This window comes from Diospyros lotus, chromosome 8 (assembly GCF_014633365.1).
Source record: "Diospyros lotus cultivar Yz01 chromosome 8, ASM1463336v1, whole genome shotgun sequence".
NCBI classification, from domain to species: domain Eukaryota; kingdom Viridiplantae; phylum Streptophyta; class Magnoliopsida; order Ericales; family Ebenaceae; genus Diospyros; species Diospyros lotus.
The window spans coordinates 28,500,406-28,519,956 of record NC_068345.1 but is presented as its reverse complement, the minus strand read 5'-3'; the positions used below and the strand labels follow the sequence as shown (position 1 = coordinate 28,519,956).

Here is a 19,551-nt window from a genome sequence, read left to right as displayed (position 1 = left end):
CACTGCATAGGCGTGTGTGAGATAGATGGATCAGTTGGCCAACAAGTCTCTGATATGCCTCTCTATTTGTTGCTTTTCACCATCAGCTTCCCCTAGCTTGTGGTTTTGATCTATTGGTTTGCATGCCAACTTCCTTGTATCCCTTAAGAGATTAGTAGTGTACTTTTGTTGAGAAATAAAAATCCCCATATTGGAACGTGCTGCTTCAATTCCTAGGAAGTGCTTAAGATTTTTGAGCTCTTTGATTTCAAATTCCTTCTTTAAGTGTTGGCCTAGACTTTGCCTTTCTTGCTGATCATTCTCGGTTCTAGGAAACTGAATAATTGATTCATATTTTCACATGTACACGGTAAGTCCTCTTATAAAGGAGAAATAATACAACATAGGAAACCTATATCACTGAAGAAAGGAAAGATTCATACGTACACCTTTAGGAAAGTTTCCTAAGTCTAAATTAGGCAAGTATCATATTTGGAAACTTCTAAAATGAGCACACTTTGACCATCACAACTTTTCTTCTTTGATAAATTTTCGAGATCCAACACTTCCCCTCAAGTTGGAGAATAAATGTCTATCTTTCTTAGTTTGCATATTAGATCTTTAAACCACTTGACTGTTAGCCCCTTAGTTAACACGTTAGTCACTTGTTCTTCGAATGGAACATAAGGGATATGAATTAGACCTGCATCCAACTTCTCCTTTATGAAGTGTCGGTCTATTTTTATATGTTTTATCCTGTCATGTTGGACAGGATTGTGTGCAATACTAATAGTAGATTAGTTGTCACAAAATAACCCAATTTGACTTTGAATCTTGATCCTCAAATCTTCTAGGATGATCCTTAGCCACAATATCTCGCATAGGCCAAGAGCCATTGTTTTAAACTCTGCCTCTGCACTTGATCTTGCCACAATGCTTTGTTTCTTACTCCTCCAAGACACAAGATTTCCACCTAGGAACACACAATACTCGCTTGTTGATTTTCTATCAGTGAGGGACCCTGCATAGTTAGCGTCTATAAATCCTTTAATGTCCAACTTAGCCCTTGTTTTGAACAAGATCCCCTTGCCTGGAGTAGCTTTTAGATAGCTTAGAATCTTCCTTACTGCCTGTATATGCTCCTCGGTTGGGTTGTGCATGAAATGACTTTAGGCTGATAGCAAAGGCAATGGTCGGCCTAGTATGGGAGAGGTATATCAACCGGCCAACACCAACTATTGGTATCTCCCCTTATCTACTAGTTGACTGCCAGGATTTTCCCCTAATTTGCTGTTAGGTTCAATTGGAATATTAGATCCTTTGCCACTTGTTAACCCTGTTTCAACCAACAACTCCAATACATAATTTCGTTGAGAGCAGTGTTCTAAAACGCGCTAGGCGCTAGTCGGGCGCCCTACTAGGGCCTAGTGCCTAGGGCGCCTAGGCAGGGCTTAGAAAAATTGTTTTTATTTTTATTTTTAAACATTTTGATGTTATTTTTAAGTAAATTAAAGTTGAAGTGAAATAATGAAATTAAGCTTCAGAAAATAAATTGTTGTTTGCCAAGAGCCAACAATAGCAAGATGCAGCAACAAGAAGTTGTTATAAATATTAAATAACATTAACAAATATTAAAATATAAATAACATTTAACTTGTTTGCTTACAAGTTACAAATATTAAAATATTTAAAACAATAATAAATATTCAAATAATAAATTCACACATTAATAAATATTAACATAAACAATAAATTAAATAACAAAAAGAAAAAAAGGGCAAGGCAACAGCAAGCGTTCTTGCTGCTTGCTTATTGCTTACCGCAGGGTGAGGAGTGAGGAAGACAAGAGAGAGAGCTGGAAAGCAGAGTGGAATGAAGGTCGGCGGCGGCGGCAGCGTGAGACGAAAAGGCTAACAGAAATGGAAAGCGGCGACAGCGACTCTGCAAGAGACGGCAGTGGCGTGCGATGAAAGAGGCTTTGACAGAAAGGGCAAGCGGCGACGTCGATGGCGACGATGACTCGACAAGAGACAGTCGGTGGTGGTGTGCAAGAGAGAGAAGAGGAAATCGACGAGGTAAGGGGAAACAAAAACCCTAATCGGCCAGGCGGATCACGGCGGTCTGTGTCTGCCTAGCGCCTCGGCAGCCGCCTAGGCTGAGTTTTAGAACACTGGTTGAGAGAGGAAAATCTTAGTCTTAGAGTAAGCAACTTCAATTCCCATAAAATACTTAGGATATATTTTCCTTGAGAATATTATTCTCTTCTTCGTCATTCCCAGTGACGATTATATCATCCACATACACCAATAATGCAATGACCTTTTCTTCCCTTGAGTGCTTTGTGAAGAGGGTGTGATCACCCCTACTTTGACTATATCCCATAGATTTCATGGCCTTAGAGAATCGGCCAAATCAGGCTCTTGGGGACTGCTTGAGTCCAAAGAGGGCCTCCTTGAGCCCATAGAGGGCCTTCTTGAGCTTGCAAACTTTCCTTGCATCCCCTTTTTAAATTCAAGAGGCAATTCCATGATGACGTCCTCCTCCAAATTTCCATGTAGGAAAGCATTCTTACATCTAACTATTATAGCTTCCATCCAAAATAGGCTGCTAGTGAAAGGAGAATTCTCACAATTGTCATCTTTGCTATAGGGGCAAAGGTCTCGAGATAATCTATGTCATAAGATTGAGCATAGCCTTTGGCTACTAACTTGGTTTTATACATTTCCAAGGTTCCTTTAGCCTTGTATTTCACATTAAAAATCCACATGTAGCCTATTAGTGTGACTTGTTTTGGCATGGATACCAACTCCTATGTCTGATTCTTCTTTAGTGCTCACATCTCTTCCCAGCATAGCTTGTCTCTAGTTTTGATCCTTTAGAGGCTCATCAACTGATTTAGGAATCACAATGGAATCCAAAGATGCATAGCTTGTGGTTTTGGGAAAGACGATGGTAGGACAAAATACTGTCCAAGGGGTGTTAAGTATAGCTTCTAACCTCCTTTCTAACAGCAATAGGTAGGTCTAAATCATTAGGAGTAGGGTTAGATTGAACTGAATTTAAAGGTTGTATGAAGTCCATACCTTGACTAGGGTCTGATGTTGGTGCATGCTGAGGCTCAGAATAGGCTGCCTTCACTTGAATACATAAGGAGATCCTTTATACCTTACCAGAGATGGCAGCTTTTGAGGAGTAGCTTGGATGGCTGCTTGAAGAGTAGATAGGAGGCTGAGGAGATGGGATAGACGAGGGCTGTTGATCAATACTAGAGTTTGTTGGTGTCGACCCTAGGTTAGGAAAGACATCATTACTACTTTGGTCACCATAAACCAAAGTCTCCTCCTAGCGACCAACTTGAGATGAACCAAAGAAAGGAGTAGATTTAACAAATGTGACATCTTTGGACACATAAAATTTCCTAGTAGAGGGATGAAAACATTTGTATTTCTTTTGAGTGGGAGAGTAACCTAGGAAGACACACCTAATAGCTCTAAGATCAAGCTTATCTTGGTGATACTTGGGAATGTGAACAAAGGAGACATAGCCAAATACTTTTAGAGGAAGAGGACTATGCAAACTAAGGTCAGGAAAGTAACTAGATAAACACTGAAATGGACTATAATGTTGTAATAGTTTGAACGGTACTCGGTTAATTAAGTAAGCTTCTGTAAGGACAGCTTGCCCCCCAGAAATTCTTAGGAACATAATGATGATGAAGAAGGGATATAGCAACGTTTATGAGATGTCTCATCTTATGTTCAAGTACTCCATTTTGCCGTGGAGTGTTTATATGGGAAGATTCATGGACAATCCTCTCTTATTGAAAAAATTGATGCAAGTGATGGTTGAAATAGTCTCTTGCATTATCAGTTCTCAATTTTTGTATAGGGGAACCAAATTGGGTTGGAATCGTTTTACAAAAATATGGTAGGATATTTCCAATAGCAACTTTATCTTTTAACAAAAAAATCGAAGTTATTCTAGTACAATCATCAATAAAAGAGATGAACCATCGAGCCCTAGAACAATTAGGAATTTTAGAGGGTCCCCACACATCAGAGTGAACTAAGGCAAAAGGTTTAGAAGACTTTTTATTGCTGATTGGATATGACACATGATGATGCTTGGATATTGCACACACATCACACTAAAACATACTTGGATCTAAAATCCTAAATAATGAAGGAAACCTATTCTTTAAGAGAGTGAAATGAGGATGAACAAGTTGGTAGTGATGCAACCAAATGTCCTTATGATTTAAGGTAGCTTGAGACGAGCAAGCAATTCCTAGCTGATCCCCTTTAGGATAATCACCCTCCCTCATCAGGTAGTGCAACCCATTCTATTCTCTAGTAACACTAATCATCTTCCCTGTCTTCATGGCCTAAAATTCACACATATGAAGGGAGAAAATAGCATGACAATTCAAATCTTTGATTAGTTGGTGAACAAACACAAGATTCACACATATGAGGGGAGAAAATAGCATGATAATTCAAATCTTTGGTTAGTTGGTGAACAAACACAAGATTGGATGACAAATTTGGTACATAAAGTACATGTTTGTCACGACCCAATGGGAATTAGAGGGGCAATACTGTAATTAGTTTCAATTGTTTGTTAGGAGATGCTATTAATTATGTTGAAGTGCACATGGGTGTTGTTCTAGAATCTATTTTCAGTTAAACAACCTATAAATAGGCTATAATATGTAGAGAAATGTAGGTGGAAATAATATATTGAATTCAAATCTCTCTTACATTCTTTCTCTCGTTCTCCCCTATTTTCCTCCATTCTCCCTATTTCTGCTCAGTCTCTGCCTCTAATTCTACTCTCTCTTTTGAATTCTTCTCAATTCCCTTTCCAAACCCTAGGGTCGTGACATTTGGTATTAGAGTCGAACCATCCTCGGCTGTGTTTCTATTACGGCTTAGATTTGAAGGCGAATCCGTTTGGTGCTCGACGGTGTGCTGCTCACTTTGATCGGAAGGTGATTTCGACCCAGATCGAGGAGGTGACAGGACCGAAGCAGTCAGAGCAGAAAACAATTTCGACCGACGCTCTGTGGGGTGTTGCCCGCCTTGAGCAATTTTGACCTAGACTGGTGAAATCTCCGATAGGTACGTGGTTGTGTGTTGTAGTTTTGATTGGAAGGTGATTCTGACGGTGATTGCGGACATAGGCGGCCATGTGTAGTTGAGTGAGGCGAACTCAAGACTGCTGAAATTTGATTTTGAGAAAGGCGAATTGGATTTAGCAGGCGAAGCAGATTCTTAGAAAGGTGGATTCGTAGCAGCCTATTCTCGGCTGCTGCATCGTGACTTAGGTTGTAGCATGGAATTGTGGATTGTCAAACCACAATAGGTGATGACGTTGATCGGGCAGTGATTCTTGTAATTCCGGCTAATTCAATAGTCAGCTGACTCGCGGTAGCGATTCTAGTAATTTTAGCAGCTAATTCAAAAAGTGGATTAGGTTTACTGAAAATTAAATCCAAGTTTGATTAGAATTTGAAGGTTAATCAGACCAATTGATTTAGGAAGCCAGTTGATTCTCGGTCGTAATTGAGAGCAGTAATTGATTTTCACTCCTGGTCATTCCAAGTGCTTGAACCATAGTACTAAACCGGCTAAACTATACTCGAGAAGATTGTTTCAATTCATAGAGAGACTTAAGGAGTTTGCAAACTAACCTAGACTCCCCTTGAGCAACAAACCCAGGTGGTTGCTCCATTTGTACTTCTTCCTGCAAGTCACCATGAAGGAACACATTTTTAATATCAAGCTAATGGAGTGACCAATGATGCATAGTAGCTAGAGAAAGGAAGAGACGAACATAAGCCATCTTGGCCACCAAAGAGAATGTATCACTGTAATCCAGCCTGAAGATCTAAGTGTATCCTTTAGCGACCAAACGTGTTTTGAGATGATCAACAGTTCCATCAGGGCCAATCTTGAGAGTAAAAATCCATTGATAGCCAACTGTGGTCTTTCCTTGAGGGAGAGGGATCAATTCCCACGTCGCATTGGAGTGCAAGGCTTCCATCTCCTCAATCATAGCCTGGTGCCAACTGGGATGGGATAAAGCTTCACCTATATTTTTAGGAATAGGGACAAAAAATACTCGAAATAAAGACAAAATAGGTAGGTGATAGGCAATCATATTTTGTAGAAATATTTTATTGGTAGAGTATATGCTAAAGCATATTCTTCTTTCTTTTTACTATTATTCTTTCCTTTCATGTTGTACTCTTCCTCAATAGATACAAGAGAGGAATCCATGTATCTTTGAGATTACAGAAAATAGAGAAATATTTTCTCATCTCCCTTAGTTTTCATGGTATCAGAGCAAGGTTCCTAGAACTTGTTCTTTCTCCCGGTCTTCATCATTGGCTAACCTGCCCTCATTTAATGAAGGGTCTCTCTGGCTTCCTCTGTTGGAACCGATCACCGTTGCCATTGGTTCTGCTAGCCTGAAGTTCAGCGCTAGGAGCAGAGAAGATGAAGGGTCTCCTACCGTACCCAAGAATTGGCCACCGCTGACTAAGATCTAACCTTGGTCGCCGCTCCAGCCGCGCCACCGCTGCTGCCAACCAGATCTATCTTCGGCCGCTATCATCAGATCCGACCGTTTTGTGTCAAGATCCTTCCACCGCCAGCTGCTTTTTCGCTAGATCTACGGGCCGCCACAACCGCTGTCCATCATTAGCCGACACTGCCTTCCTATTGGCCATTAACGTCCAGATCTGGCTGATCGCCGCCTCTTCAAATTCGACCAACGTACACCCCCCCCAACTACTGCTGACGACCACCTTCGTCTCCGCCATCGTCGGCCTGGTCTTCACCACCGACGTTGCCTTGTCCTAAGGTTGTCACCGACCTTGGGTTTTGTTCGTGTTGAAACGTCCTCGTGAGTTGCATCGTTGGCTGTTCAGCCAACCCATATCTCAACTTAGATCTGATCCAGATTTGGTTTAACCAGTTAGGTTGCTCCAAACCTGTTACAGTTTGCCAGCCTGTTTCAAATCTCTTTGTTTGCCCAGATTTAACCCAGATTTGGTACTTATGGTCTGTCTTCAATTGGGTTTCTCATTTAAATGATTTGATATTGTTTAGGGTTATTTAATGGCTAAATTGAAGTACAATATTCCTCAGTTAGACTCTTCAATCAATCAGCCACAAGCAAGACCCTTTAGAAAAGAACATATTACAAAACACACCAATATGAAAATACAACGATACCTACTCATTCTCTAATCTACATACAACTTCTTATACACACACAAAAAGATAGAAAGGCAAAACCCATAAAACAAGGATACATGTAACCCATGAAACATGGATACATGTTTCCTCAATTTGTGGGATCCCATAAAGTATGGATCCATTGTCTCCATTTCCTTCATTTCTACACTCCCCCTCAAGCTGGCTTGAAGATATCTTCCAGGGCAAGCTTGCTCACTAATTTTTCAAATAGATTTTTGTGTAACCCCTTTGTAAGAACATCGACGACTTGATTAACTGTTGGAATGTAGGGCATACAAATTACCCCATTATCAATTTTCTCCTTAATAAAGTGTTTATCCACCTCTACATGCTTTGTCCTGTCATAGAGTACTGGATTATGGATAATAGAAATCACAGCTTTATTATCACAGTAAACCTTAGTTGGTAAGGGAGGGGAGACCCTTAAGTCCTCTAGAAGTCTCTTTATCCACATGACCTCACAAATCCCATGGGCAACTGAACGAAATTCAGCTTCAGCGCTACTTCTGGCCACCACGTTTTGTTTCTTGCTCCTCCAAGTGACGAGATTGCCTCTCACAAAGGTACAATATCTCGATGTAGATCTTCTATTAGTAACACTGTCTGCCCAATCTGTGTCTGTATAAGCTTCTATGTGAAGATGCCCATGTTTTCTACAGAGCAAACCTTTTCCAGGAGTTCTCTTTAGGTACCTTAGAATTATGTAGACAGCTTCAAAATGTTGTGAACCTGGTGAGTGCATAAATTGACTTACTACACTTACTGCAAATGCTATATCAAGTCGAGTGTGAGACAGATAGATGAGTCTGCCCACAAGCCTTTGATATTTCTCCCTTTCTACCACATCTTTGGTTTCGATAGGTTGAAGCTTTAAATTAGGTTCGATGGGAGTTTCAGCTATCTTATACCCGAGCATTCTTGTTTCAGCGAGCAAATCTAGAATATACTTATGTTGGTTGACAAAGATTCCCTCCTTAGATCTGGCAAACTCCATCCCAAGGAAGTACTTTAGGGGTCCCAGGTCCTAGGTCTCAAACTCATATGCTAGTTTCCTCTTAAGTTCTTCAATCTCTCCCCTGTCATCACCAATCATTATTATATCATTCACATAGACAATTAAAATAGCTTTCTTATCGTCACCAAAGTGCTTGAAGAACATTGTGTGGTCTGTTTGGCTCTGAATATAACCATAACTTTTTACCGCATTTCCAAACCTTTGAAACCACGCTCTTAGAGACTGTTTCAGACCATACAAGGATTTTTTTAGATTGCATACCTTGTTAGTGCCAAGGCTCTTCTCAAATTCAGGTGGGAGGTCCATATACACTTCTTCCTCCAAATTGCCATTTAGGAAGGCATTCTTTACATCAAGTTGGTGTAGAGGCCAATCTTGGGCTATTGGGAGAAAGAGGAGGACTCAAATAGAGTTTATCTTTGCCACTGGAGCAAATGTCTCTTGATAGTCGATGCCATATGTCTGAGTGAACCCTTGGCAATAGGTCTTGCCTTATACCTCTCTATGCTTCCATCTGCATTACATTTTACAGTGAAGACCCATTTACAACCTACAGTTGTCTTGCCTCTCGGTAGCTCCACAATTTCCCAAGTCTCGTTGAAGAGCATTCATCTCCTCCTTTACGGCTAGCTTCCAATTTGGATAACCTAGAGCATCCTTAATTGTTCTTGGTACATGTAGTTGGAAATATTTGAAAGAAATGCCTTGTGGTTATTGGACAGTTTTTGATAGGACAAGTATTTGGCAATAGGATGTTTAGTACAAAATCTTACTCCTTTTCTAGTGGTAATGGGGACATCAAGATCAAACAAATCAACTGAGGAAGAATTTAAAGGCGTAAGTTTAGAATTACCCTGAGTGGAAGAAGGACCATCATCCGAAGATGCCAACTGCTCAGTTACTGGAAGGATATTCAGATCAATAGCATTTCTCTGAGATTTTCTTCTGATATAAAATTAAAGCTCAGGTTTTGGATTACTTTGATCCATTTCTAGTAATTCTCCCTCGGGTTTCAACTCCATTATGCTTGGCACCTTTAGACTAGACGCATCCTGTCCTTTATTGTTTTGAGCACCAGTTTCCTTGTATTGTTTATTGGAGTGTCAATTATATCAAACATATTTGGAAGAGATTAAAAAAATTTCAAAAAATTATCTTTATCTTCTTCTACAGGTTTAGAAAAATGATCTTCTTCTACAATATTCTCCCCCTGAAGATGATTTTTGGTAAAATAGGGTTGACTCTTCATGAAAGACACATCCATGCTTATGTGAGTTTTTTTTTGTCAAAGGATTAGAGCATTTGTACCCTTTTTTTCTAGGAGCATAACCAACAAAAACGCTTTTTTTAGCCATTGGATCTAATTTGGATCAAAAAATTTGTGGAATGTAAATAAAGCAAGTGCATCTAAAATTTTTTAAAAGTAGCTCAGACTACAATCGACACATGGGAAAAGTCTTTTTTAAGGAATTTAAAGGTGTCTCAAAGTTTAACACTCGAGTGAGCATCCTATTGATTAGATAGCAAGCAGTTAAAACAACATCTCCCCAATGGTATTTTGGGACATTGATAGAAAACATAATAGCCCTAGTTACCTCAAGTAAATGTCTATTTTTTCGTTCAGCTATGCCATTATGCTGAGTTTCACGACATGTTGATTAATGTAAAACAACATTTTCTTTCAAAAACCCCCTCTAAACATTCATTGAAGTATTTTGTTCCATTATCAGACTGAAGAATACAAATTTTTGTTTGAAATTGAGCTTCGATCATGTAAAAGAAATCTTTAAAAACACTTGCTACGTCGGATTTCTTATTAAGCAAGTAAACACAACATAGTCTAGTATGATCATCGATAAAAGTTATAAATTATTTTTTACTAGATAAAGTGGTAACTTTTGAGGGTCTTGAAAGATCGCTGTGAATCAAATAAAATGGTTTTGAAGGACAGTAAGGTTTGGGAACAAATTTAATACGATGATCTTTAGACAAATGACAGTTTTCATATTGAAACTTAGAACAATCCACTCCTTTAAACAATTTAGGAAATAATTGTTTTAAATAAGGAAAACTAGGGTGGCCTAGCCTGAGATGCCATTGTATTAGTGAATCAGAAATAGAGTTTGAACTATTACCACTTAATTCGTGAGCTTTTTTATTACCGAAGAAATCCTCATTAAAGTAGTAAAGTCCGTTTATCTCTCTAGCACTGCCAATTGTCTTCCCCGAGTTTTGGTCCTCAAAAAGGCAATAAGAATTAAAGAAGGTAATATGGAAGTTAGAATCTTTTGAGAGTTTATTGATAGACAAAAGATTACAAGTAAGTTTAGGAACATGAAGTACTGATTGAAGATCAATACTTTCAGAGATTTTAATGAGGCCTTTGCCAGCAATAGAGGAAAAACTATCGTCTGCTATCATTACTTTCTCATTACCTGAACAAGGAGTATATGAATCAAAAAGATTGGACAAGCTAGTCATGTGATCAGATGCCCCTAAATTAATAATCCATGGAGCATATTTAAAGGAACTTGACAGGGCTAAAGTAGTTCTACCTAAATGTACCAAAGAACCATTAGGTGTACCAAGTAACGAATTGGTCAGTAACAATGTCGAGAGTTGATTGAATTGCTCTTTGTTGAAGGAACTAGATGTGGAGAGAACGTCCGGCATGGTGGCGGTAGGGACTGATGATCTATTGACTTATAAGTGACTACACATTGCAGATCCAATCATCCTTTGCCCTTTAATTTGAGTTGGCTGGGTTTGCTGGATTTGTTTGAGGAATCTGATAGTTGGATTTGGCCTAATGAATCAACTTTGATTAACCAAATTTGAAGTAGGGTGAATTTGACCCAGATTTGACAATAATCTGAATTTGCTTAAAAACGTGCTTGCAACAATGGAGAAATCCCACCAGCAGTCACGAGAGAATCGACTAAGTTGGACGTCGACGAGCAGTAGTCGACGGCTGATAGCGACGAAAACACAGGGATCTGCAAGATTTGAGAGAGACAAGTCCAATGGTGGCGACGACGTCGTGATTGGAGTATTGGAGAGAGAGATCAGAGCAACAAACAGTGGTAGTGGTGAGGTCTGGTGGTGGAGTGTGGAGACGGCAATGGTGGTTTGACTTCGGGGGTAGGCCAATCCTAGGTCAGCGACGTCAATGGCGGTGATTGCAAGAGCAAATGATGGCCGAAATAGGCCTATGGCAGATTGCAGGCGCGACGGTGCGACTGGGAGGAAGAATCTGGGAGCAGCGTGTAGTGGCGCGTGAAGGCTCAACAACAGCTGTGCTTCGGGGGGGGGGGGGGTTGGCCGATCTGATGCCGGTGATGGTGATGGTGGTGGTGCGCAATTGGCAAGCGACGATGGGCAGGTCTTGGTCTTTGGAAAATGACGGACATTAGACCCCTTGTCTTCACCACTCTTGGCGCTTAGTGGCAAGTTCGTCTGCTAGAACGATGGCTGCTGTGGGTGGTTGTGTGATGTCGGAACGATGACGGACACCGGAATTTTTTTTGTTCTTGGCATTTTGACAACAACGCTGGAACTTCTTTGTTCCTGGCGTTTTGATAGCAGCAGCTGACTTGTCTGCTAGAAGAATGGCAGATCACCGACTACCGAACCGAACTCTGATACCATATTACAAAACACACCAATATGAAAATACAATGATACCTACTCATTCTCTAATCTACATACAACATCTTATACACACATAAAAAGATAGAAAGGCAAAACCCATCAAATAAGGATACATGTAACCCATGAAACATGGATACATGTTTCCTTAATTTGTGGGATCCCATAAAGTATGGATCCATTGTCTCCATTTCCTTCATTTCTACAGAACAACTCGTTCAAATTCTGAAACTACTATAATCTAATCCGTTACCGGGTACGCTTAATTGTTCTTTGGCCCATTCAAGTAGAACTCCTTTAGCCTTGTCAAGTTCCTTAAAATCTGCTTCATGGATTATTGATTCAAGGGCATCTGATCACATGACCAGTTTGTCTAATCCATTCGATTCATATACTCCTTGTTTAGGTAGTGAAAAAGTAAGAATAGCGGACGATAATTTTTTTTCTATTGTTGGCAAATGCCTCATTAAAATATCTGAAAGTATTGATGTTCAATCAGTTTTTCATATTCCTAAACTTGTAATCTTTTGTTGGTCAGTAAACTCTCAAAAGATTCTAAGTGCCGTATTATCTTCTTCAAATCTTATTGCCTATTTCAGGACCAGGACTCGGGGAAAACAATTGGCAGCGCTAGAGAGATAAACGGACTTTATTACTTTAATAAGGATTTATTTGGTAATAAAAAAGCTCATGGATTCAGTGGTAAGAATTTAATTTCTGTTTCTGATCCAATAATGCAATGGCATCTTAGGTTAGGCCATCCTAGCTTTCCTTATTTAAGACACTTGTTTTCTAAATTGTCCAAAGGAATGGATTGCTCTATGTTTCAATGTGAAAGCCACCATTTGTCTAAAGATCATTGAGTTAAATTTGTTCCCAAACCTTACCCTCATTCAAAGCCGTTTTATTTGATTCATGGTGATGTTTGGGAACCCTCAAAAGTTGCCACTTTATTTGGTAAAAGATGGTTTATAACTTTTATCAATGATCATACTAGACTATGTTGACTTTACTTGCTTAACAAGAAATCTGACGTAGCAAAGGTTTTCAAAGATTTCTTTTACACGATCGAACCCTAATTTCAAACAAAAATTTGTATTCTGTGGTCTGATAATGGAATATAGTACTTCAATGAATGTTTAGGGGATTTTTTGAAAGAGAAAGGTATTTTCCATCAATCATGTTGTGAAACTCCTCAGTAGAATGACATAGCTGAACGAAAAAATAAACATTTACTTGAGGTTTTCTATGAATGTTCCGAAATACCTCTAGGGAAATGCTGTTTTAATTACTTGCTATCTAATCAATAGAATGCCCACTTGAGTTTTAAACTTTGAGACACCTTTAAATTATCTAAAAAATACTTTTCCTATGTGTCGGTTATACTCTGAGCTACCTTTAAAATTTTTTGGATGCATTTGCTTTACTTACATTTTACAAATTTTTCGATCCAAATTGGATCCAATGGCTGAAAAATGTGCTTTTGTTAGTTATGCTCCCAAGAAAAAGGGTACAAGTGCTTTGATGATTTGACAAAGAAAACTCACATAAGCTTCTTTCATGGGGAATCAACCATATTTTACCAAAAATCATCTTCAGGGGGAGAACAATGTAAAAGAAGAATTTTTTTTGAAAATTCTTGAACCTCTTCGAAATATGTTTGATATGATTGACGCTTCACTCGACTCTGATAAACGATCCAAGGAAATTGGTGCTTAAAACAATAAAGAATAGGATGAGTCTAGTTCACAGGTGCCAAGCATAATTACTACAAACGGATGAAAGCAATCTGAAAGTTGATCTTCAGTCTAATCTACCAATGCACAGATATTTATGTCATCTCAGGTCTAAGGAAAGACTAGTTATGCATTCGCAGCTAACATTGAATTATTGATTCGTGAGAACTCATGTGATTTAATGTTAACAATCCCGTTCAGTGAACTCGTTCTATTATGAGCACCCACTCATCTTCCTTTCATATTTCATATAGAATGGCACGAGACTCACCAACTTTCACTTTTAGTATCTCATACTAAACCCGAAGGAAGACAATGTACTAACCTTTACGAGTTGCTAATATCTAGGTTAGGAACTTGTTTATAGCATAACAAACCGTGGATTAATCGTTACTCATATTCTTAACGCTTAAGAATGGTATCCACTCCTTATTATACTAATGGATATATGTTTAATTTAAATCATATTGCAATTTTAATAAAAAACATAAACTTGCCATTTAATTATTATTTAAAAAATTACAAGATCGAGTCCTTTTGTATCACTAGAATTGGTCTTAAGGGCTTATATCCAACAATGATATCCCTTCTGAAGGCGTGAATAACTAAGAAAAACACATTTAGGAGAACGAGTGGATAGCTTATCATAACCTGTGGCAAGATGGTGAACAAAACAGGTATTCCCAAAGATACGAGGAGGAATGGAGTATAAGTCAACCTAAGGGAAAAGAACAGAATGAGGAATCTAGTCATTAAAGATAGAGGATGGCATTCGGTTAATTAAGTAACATGCAGTTAAGACAGTATCATCCTAGTAATGAAACGGAACATGCATATGAAGAAGAAACGTGCGGACAGTCTCAATTAAATGACGATTCTTTTGTTCGGCCACCCCATTTTGTTGTGGGGTTTCAAGACACGAAATTGGTGAAGAATCCCATTGGATGCCACATAGGATTTAAATGGTGAAAATAAATATTCAAGGGTATTTTCACTACGAAAAACACATATAGGCACATTAAACTGAATTCTAATTTTAGCACAAAATGTAGTGAAGATAGAAAACAATTCTAAACGCATTTTCATTAAAAATAGCCATGTAGTTCGAGAAAAATCATCAATAAAGGTTACTAAATAATGAAGACCATCTTTTGAATTGACACAACTGGGACCCCATATATTTGAATGGACCACTGAAAAAGGAGAACACGTTTATTAACTCTATTCGGGAAAGAACTACAACTATGTTTCCCAAGTTGACAAGACTCACACTCTAAGGAAGAAATACTAGAGACACTGGGAACCATCTTCTTGAGATTGGGTATTGTAGTGGGGAAATAGTTGTTGTGCATGCTATTGATGAAGCAAGGTGAGATACATAGTAGAGTTTGTGAGACTCAAGCCCCATGCCAATCGTCTGTTTAGTTCTTCGATCCTGAACAAGAACAGAATCAGACAAAAACTTATAGTGCAATTAAGACTACAAGTGAGTTGACTGACAGAAAGTAAATTAAAGGGACATTGTGGTAAATGTAAAACAGATGACAATGGTAAAGTAGGAAGGGCGATGTTGTGCTGTTACCCGCGACTGAGGGGTGAGAGCCATCAACCAATGTAACAGGAGGTAGAGACTTCAAAGTTTGAATATGGGATGAAAGAGGACTATTAGAATTATTAATATAGTTGTACACATTTTACATGTGTTTTATTCGTAATTATTAGGCCTTGTAATTAGCCTTAGGTTAAACCCATAGATTAGGCCTTTCTTTAATTGCTTGTACAACCTATTATAAATAGCAAGATGAGAGAAACTAATATGTCATGTTTTTCTCTCCAAATTATTCTCTCACATGGTATTAGAGTCTCTAGTGAGAAAACCCTAAGCCACCACTATGTATCCTTCTCTTGCAGTCTCCCAACCCTAAAATTCCTTATTTTTTCTTCCCTCCCTCACTCTCTCTCTCTTTGCCGCCCCTTTCAAGGTTGGAACTCTACTTTCCTTCCACCGTTTGCTAGCACTGCTACTGCCATCGTGTTCGCTAGTTTCAGATCTACTGACCACCAGAGGCCATTGTTGCCATGCGCCATCCAAAATTCTCCGGCCAGTTTGCCACGCGCTGGCATGTGGGAGCCTGTTAGGGGTGAGCAGAAGTTCGGATAAACCGAACTAACTGAACCGAACCGACCAATTTGGTCGGTTCGGTTCGATTTTTTAGATGAAATAATTTAGTTTGGTTAATTAGGTTCCATTTTTTTATTAGACGGTTCGGTTCGGTTAATAATATTTCAAATTTTCGGTTATTCGATTAACCGAATTAATCGATTCAGCCTAACTGCACCCGACCCGGTTCAGCATAACCGCGCCCGACACCCCCCCACCCCCAAACACAGAACCCACGCGAGTTCGTGTGCACCCCCCTTCTCTCTCTCCCCCCACCCTCCCACTCGCAGGCGAGACTATGAGATCGATTCAAGCGGCCCCAAACCCTCACCCCACCATCCCTCGCTGAATCGAACCCTAACCCTCGCTGAATCGAACCCTAATCCTCACCTCACGATCCCTCGCTAAATTGAACCCTAACCCTCACCCCATCATCCCTCGCCGAATCGAACCCTAACCCTCACCCCACCATCCATCGTCTTCGATTCCGGAACCCACACCCAACCAAATCAAACCCTAACCCTCACCCCACCATCCCTTGCCTTCGTTTCTTCTTTTTCTTGTGCTTGGACGATCGACGAGGGCTATTCCAAGATCTGGGCCATGGCGGCGGAGCTAGTAGTGGCGGAGGGGCAATCGGCGACGAGGACGTGCGCTTCGAAGCTCGTCGACTAGGCCCTTTTTCTTCCCAACCACTACAAGATCCCTAGCGACCCGACCTCAACTCTTGCGTCAAAGACTCAAAGGTACACGTATTTCTGATTCAGCGATTTTTGTTCACTTGTTCTGGAAAATTTCAATTGGGAAACTCTCTGGCTATTTTTTATTCTTGTTCATTTGTTTTGGAAATTCTGATTGGGGACTAGAAAATCGTTTTGGTTTCATGTTCGGTTATACTACCATTATTGGTTCTGATTGGGGATTGAAAACTCTCTGGCTATATATTGTCAGTTCGGTTCGGTTATTGCATTTTATTGTTCGGTTACTTCGGTTTCGGTTAGTTCGGTTATACTAGGATTATCGGTCGGTTCGGTTATTAGGGACAATTCGGTTCGGTTCGGTTAGTAATTTTTGGACAGTTCGGTTCGGTTATAACCGATTGCACACCCCTAGAGCCTGTGCCTCGCCATAATTTTGCCGTCTTCTCACTAGAACCTCGCCGGAGCCTCTTAAACCCGTCCCCAGTGCAGTGCCCGTTTTCCATAAAACCATCTCAATCTATGTGTGTCAGTTACCCAATACCTTTTTACCCACTTTTATCACCCAAACATTTGAGTTTCAATCTATTTACCTAAACCCACACCATGTCATCCTTGTGTGATGCCAACTCTACTCTTGTTGTGTTATTTGCATCTTAACCCTTCACCCTTTCCAACATAGGGACCTCTGTTATCACCTTGGACAAGTTGATAGGGTTTGCCAACTATCTCTCATGGGTAGCGTCTGTTAAGATGTAGTTCAAGGGGCAAGGACAAGCAGACCATCTCACTAAGAAGGAAGTAGATGTCGACGAAGCCAACAAGGCTAAATGGGAATAGGTTGATGATGCTTAGTTGTGTAATATTTTATGGAATTCCTTTGACTGATTTGTTTTACAGTTCTTTCGGCCGTTTGAAACTTGTTATGAGGTTTGGAAGGAAGTCGCCGAGTGTTATACCAATGACATTCAACTTCTGTGTACTGTTGTATGCTCTATCATGAACATCCAATAGGGTCAATCTATGGAATCATATATAGGCCAGATGCGTTCTCTCATGTAGGAGTTGGAAGCTCTTCTTCAATACTCTAATTCCAAAGCCACTCATGATTCTCAACAGGGAAAATTGTTCATGATCCTTACTTTATCCGGTTTGAAACTTGAGTTGGAGACTGTCCGCCATCAGATCTTGACTGGGTCTGCTAACCCCAGTATGAAAGATATATACAAAAGATTGCTTAATATGGTTGATAGTTCTTCCTCAATTGGTGCTTTTACCAGTACCCCTCCCGAGGCCTCTATTCTTGTGTCTCAGACTTCAGGCAGTAATCAGGGCCGGTTTAGTAGCCACTCTTGTCCCCAGTGCAACTTTCGCAAAAAGAAAGGGCATGAGGAAGACAAGTGTTGGAAGAAGCATGGTAGACCAGCTGCCCTTCCTGCCTCTCAAACATCCCGGGTGGCTCATGTTGCACAGAGTGACCCTAGTCCAGCATCAGGCCCTCCAATGGTAACCCTACCTACTACTGACTATGAGATTTTCTTGAAATTCCAGACTTCTCAGCAATCTACTAGTAATCCCATGGCTTGGGTTGCTTAAAACCCTTCTATTGGGCCGACCATGAACAATTTTTCTATTTGAGAATCATGAGCAACTTTGGAATCAGAGTATGGAATAAGAGCTTCAAACTTACATGAGAGAACGCATTTGACCTATATATGATTCCATAGATTGACCCTATTGGATGTTCTTGATAGAATGGATAACAATATAGAAAGGCTAAATGTCATTGGTATAACACTCAAAGGCTTCCTTCCAAACCTCATGACAAGTTTCAAACGGCCAAAAGAGTTGCATAACAAATCGGTCAATGGAATTCCATAAAATATTACACAACTGAGCATCAACTTGTTCCCATTTAGTCTTGTTGGCTTCGTTGACATCTACTTCCTTCTTGGTGAGATGGTCTGCTTGTCCTTGCCCCTTGAACCACATCTTGACAGAGACTTGCCTATGAGAGATAGTTGGAAGACTCTATCAATTTGTTAGAGGTGATAATAGAGGTCCCTATGTTGGAAATGGTGAAGGGTTGAGATGCAAATGATGCACCAGGAGTAGAGTTGGCATTGCACAAGGACGACATGGTGTGGGTTTAGACAAATAGATTGAAACTCAGATGTTTGTGTGATAAAAGTGGGTAAAAAGGTGTTGTGTAATTGATACACACAGATTGGGATGATTTTTGGGAAAATGAACACTAAGGACGGGTTCAGGAGGCTCTGGCGAGGTTTCAGTGAGAATATGGCTGAATTTCGGCAAGGCACATGCCCCCACGCTCCAACGCATGGCTATCTGGCCAGAGAACTTCAGACGGCGTGTGGTGGCGCGTGGCAGCTCTGGAGGCAATGGCCTCCGGTGGTTGGCTGATCTGATGCTGGCGAACACAATGGCGGTGCTGGTAAACGGTGGTCGAAAATGGAGTTTCTACCTTGACAGGGGCGACGAGGAGAGAGAAAGGGAGGGAGGAGGGAAAAAAATAAGGAATTTTAGGGTTGGGAGACTATTGGAGAAGGATACACAGTAGCGGCTCAAGGTTTTCTCACCAGAGGCTTTGATACCATGTGAGAGCCACCTTGTTATTTATAGTAGGTTGTACAAGCAATTAAAGAAATAATGGGCTTAACCTAAGGCTAATTACATGGCCTAATAATTACAAATAAAACACATATAAAATATGTACAACTATATGAAGAAACTAGGTAGAAGAATTAGGGAAAACACTACACCCTGATTTCATTGATCTGGAAAATATATATACACAAAAATCTGCTACAAAAACTCCTAATTTTTCTCCTAACAATTCTCCTATTTTATAGGAGTAGAATACATCCCTTTGTTATCTATTTTATAGATCTAATCCAACAATAATTAGGATAACTTTAAGATTTATCTTTTCTGTTTGGACCACCTATTTGCACGAAACTGCTAATCGAGGAATAGATGTCAATCATTCCCAGCTTGCCTCTAAGAGCTTCAAAACCTCGTTTTTGCA

At 39.9% G+C, this 19,551-nt stretch overlaps 1 protein-coding gene across 4 annotated transcripts in view; it reads left to right on the top strand.

Moving 5' to 3' along the window:
* Positions 1-19,551, top strand: part of LOC127808806 (NADH dehydrogenase [ubiquinone] iron-sulfur protein 4, mitochondrial-like) — a 118,658-nt gene that overhangs the window by 46,154 nt on the left and 52,953 nt on the right. For 2 of the 4 annotated variants that reach the window (XR_008024981.1, XM_052347440.1), the window contains exon 4: positions 12,507-12,609. The exons of the other annotated variants lie outside the window; for them this stretch is intronic. Coding sequence is in view for 1 of the 2 variants with exons in the window: in XM_052347440.1 (XP_052203400.1) it covers positions 12,507-12,609 (103 nt within the window). In the remaining variant the exon portion in view is untranslated. The remainder of the gene's footprint in view (positions 1-12,506; positions 12,610-19,551) is intronic. 4 annotated transcript variants of the gene reach the window in all.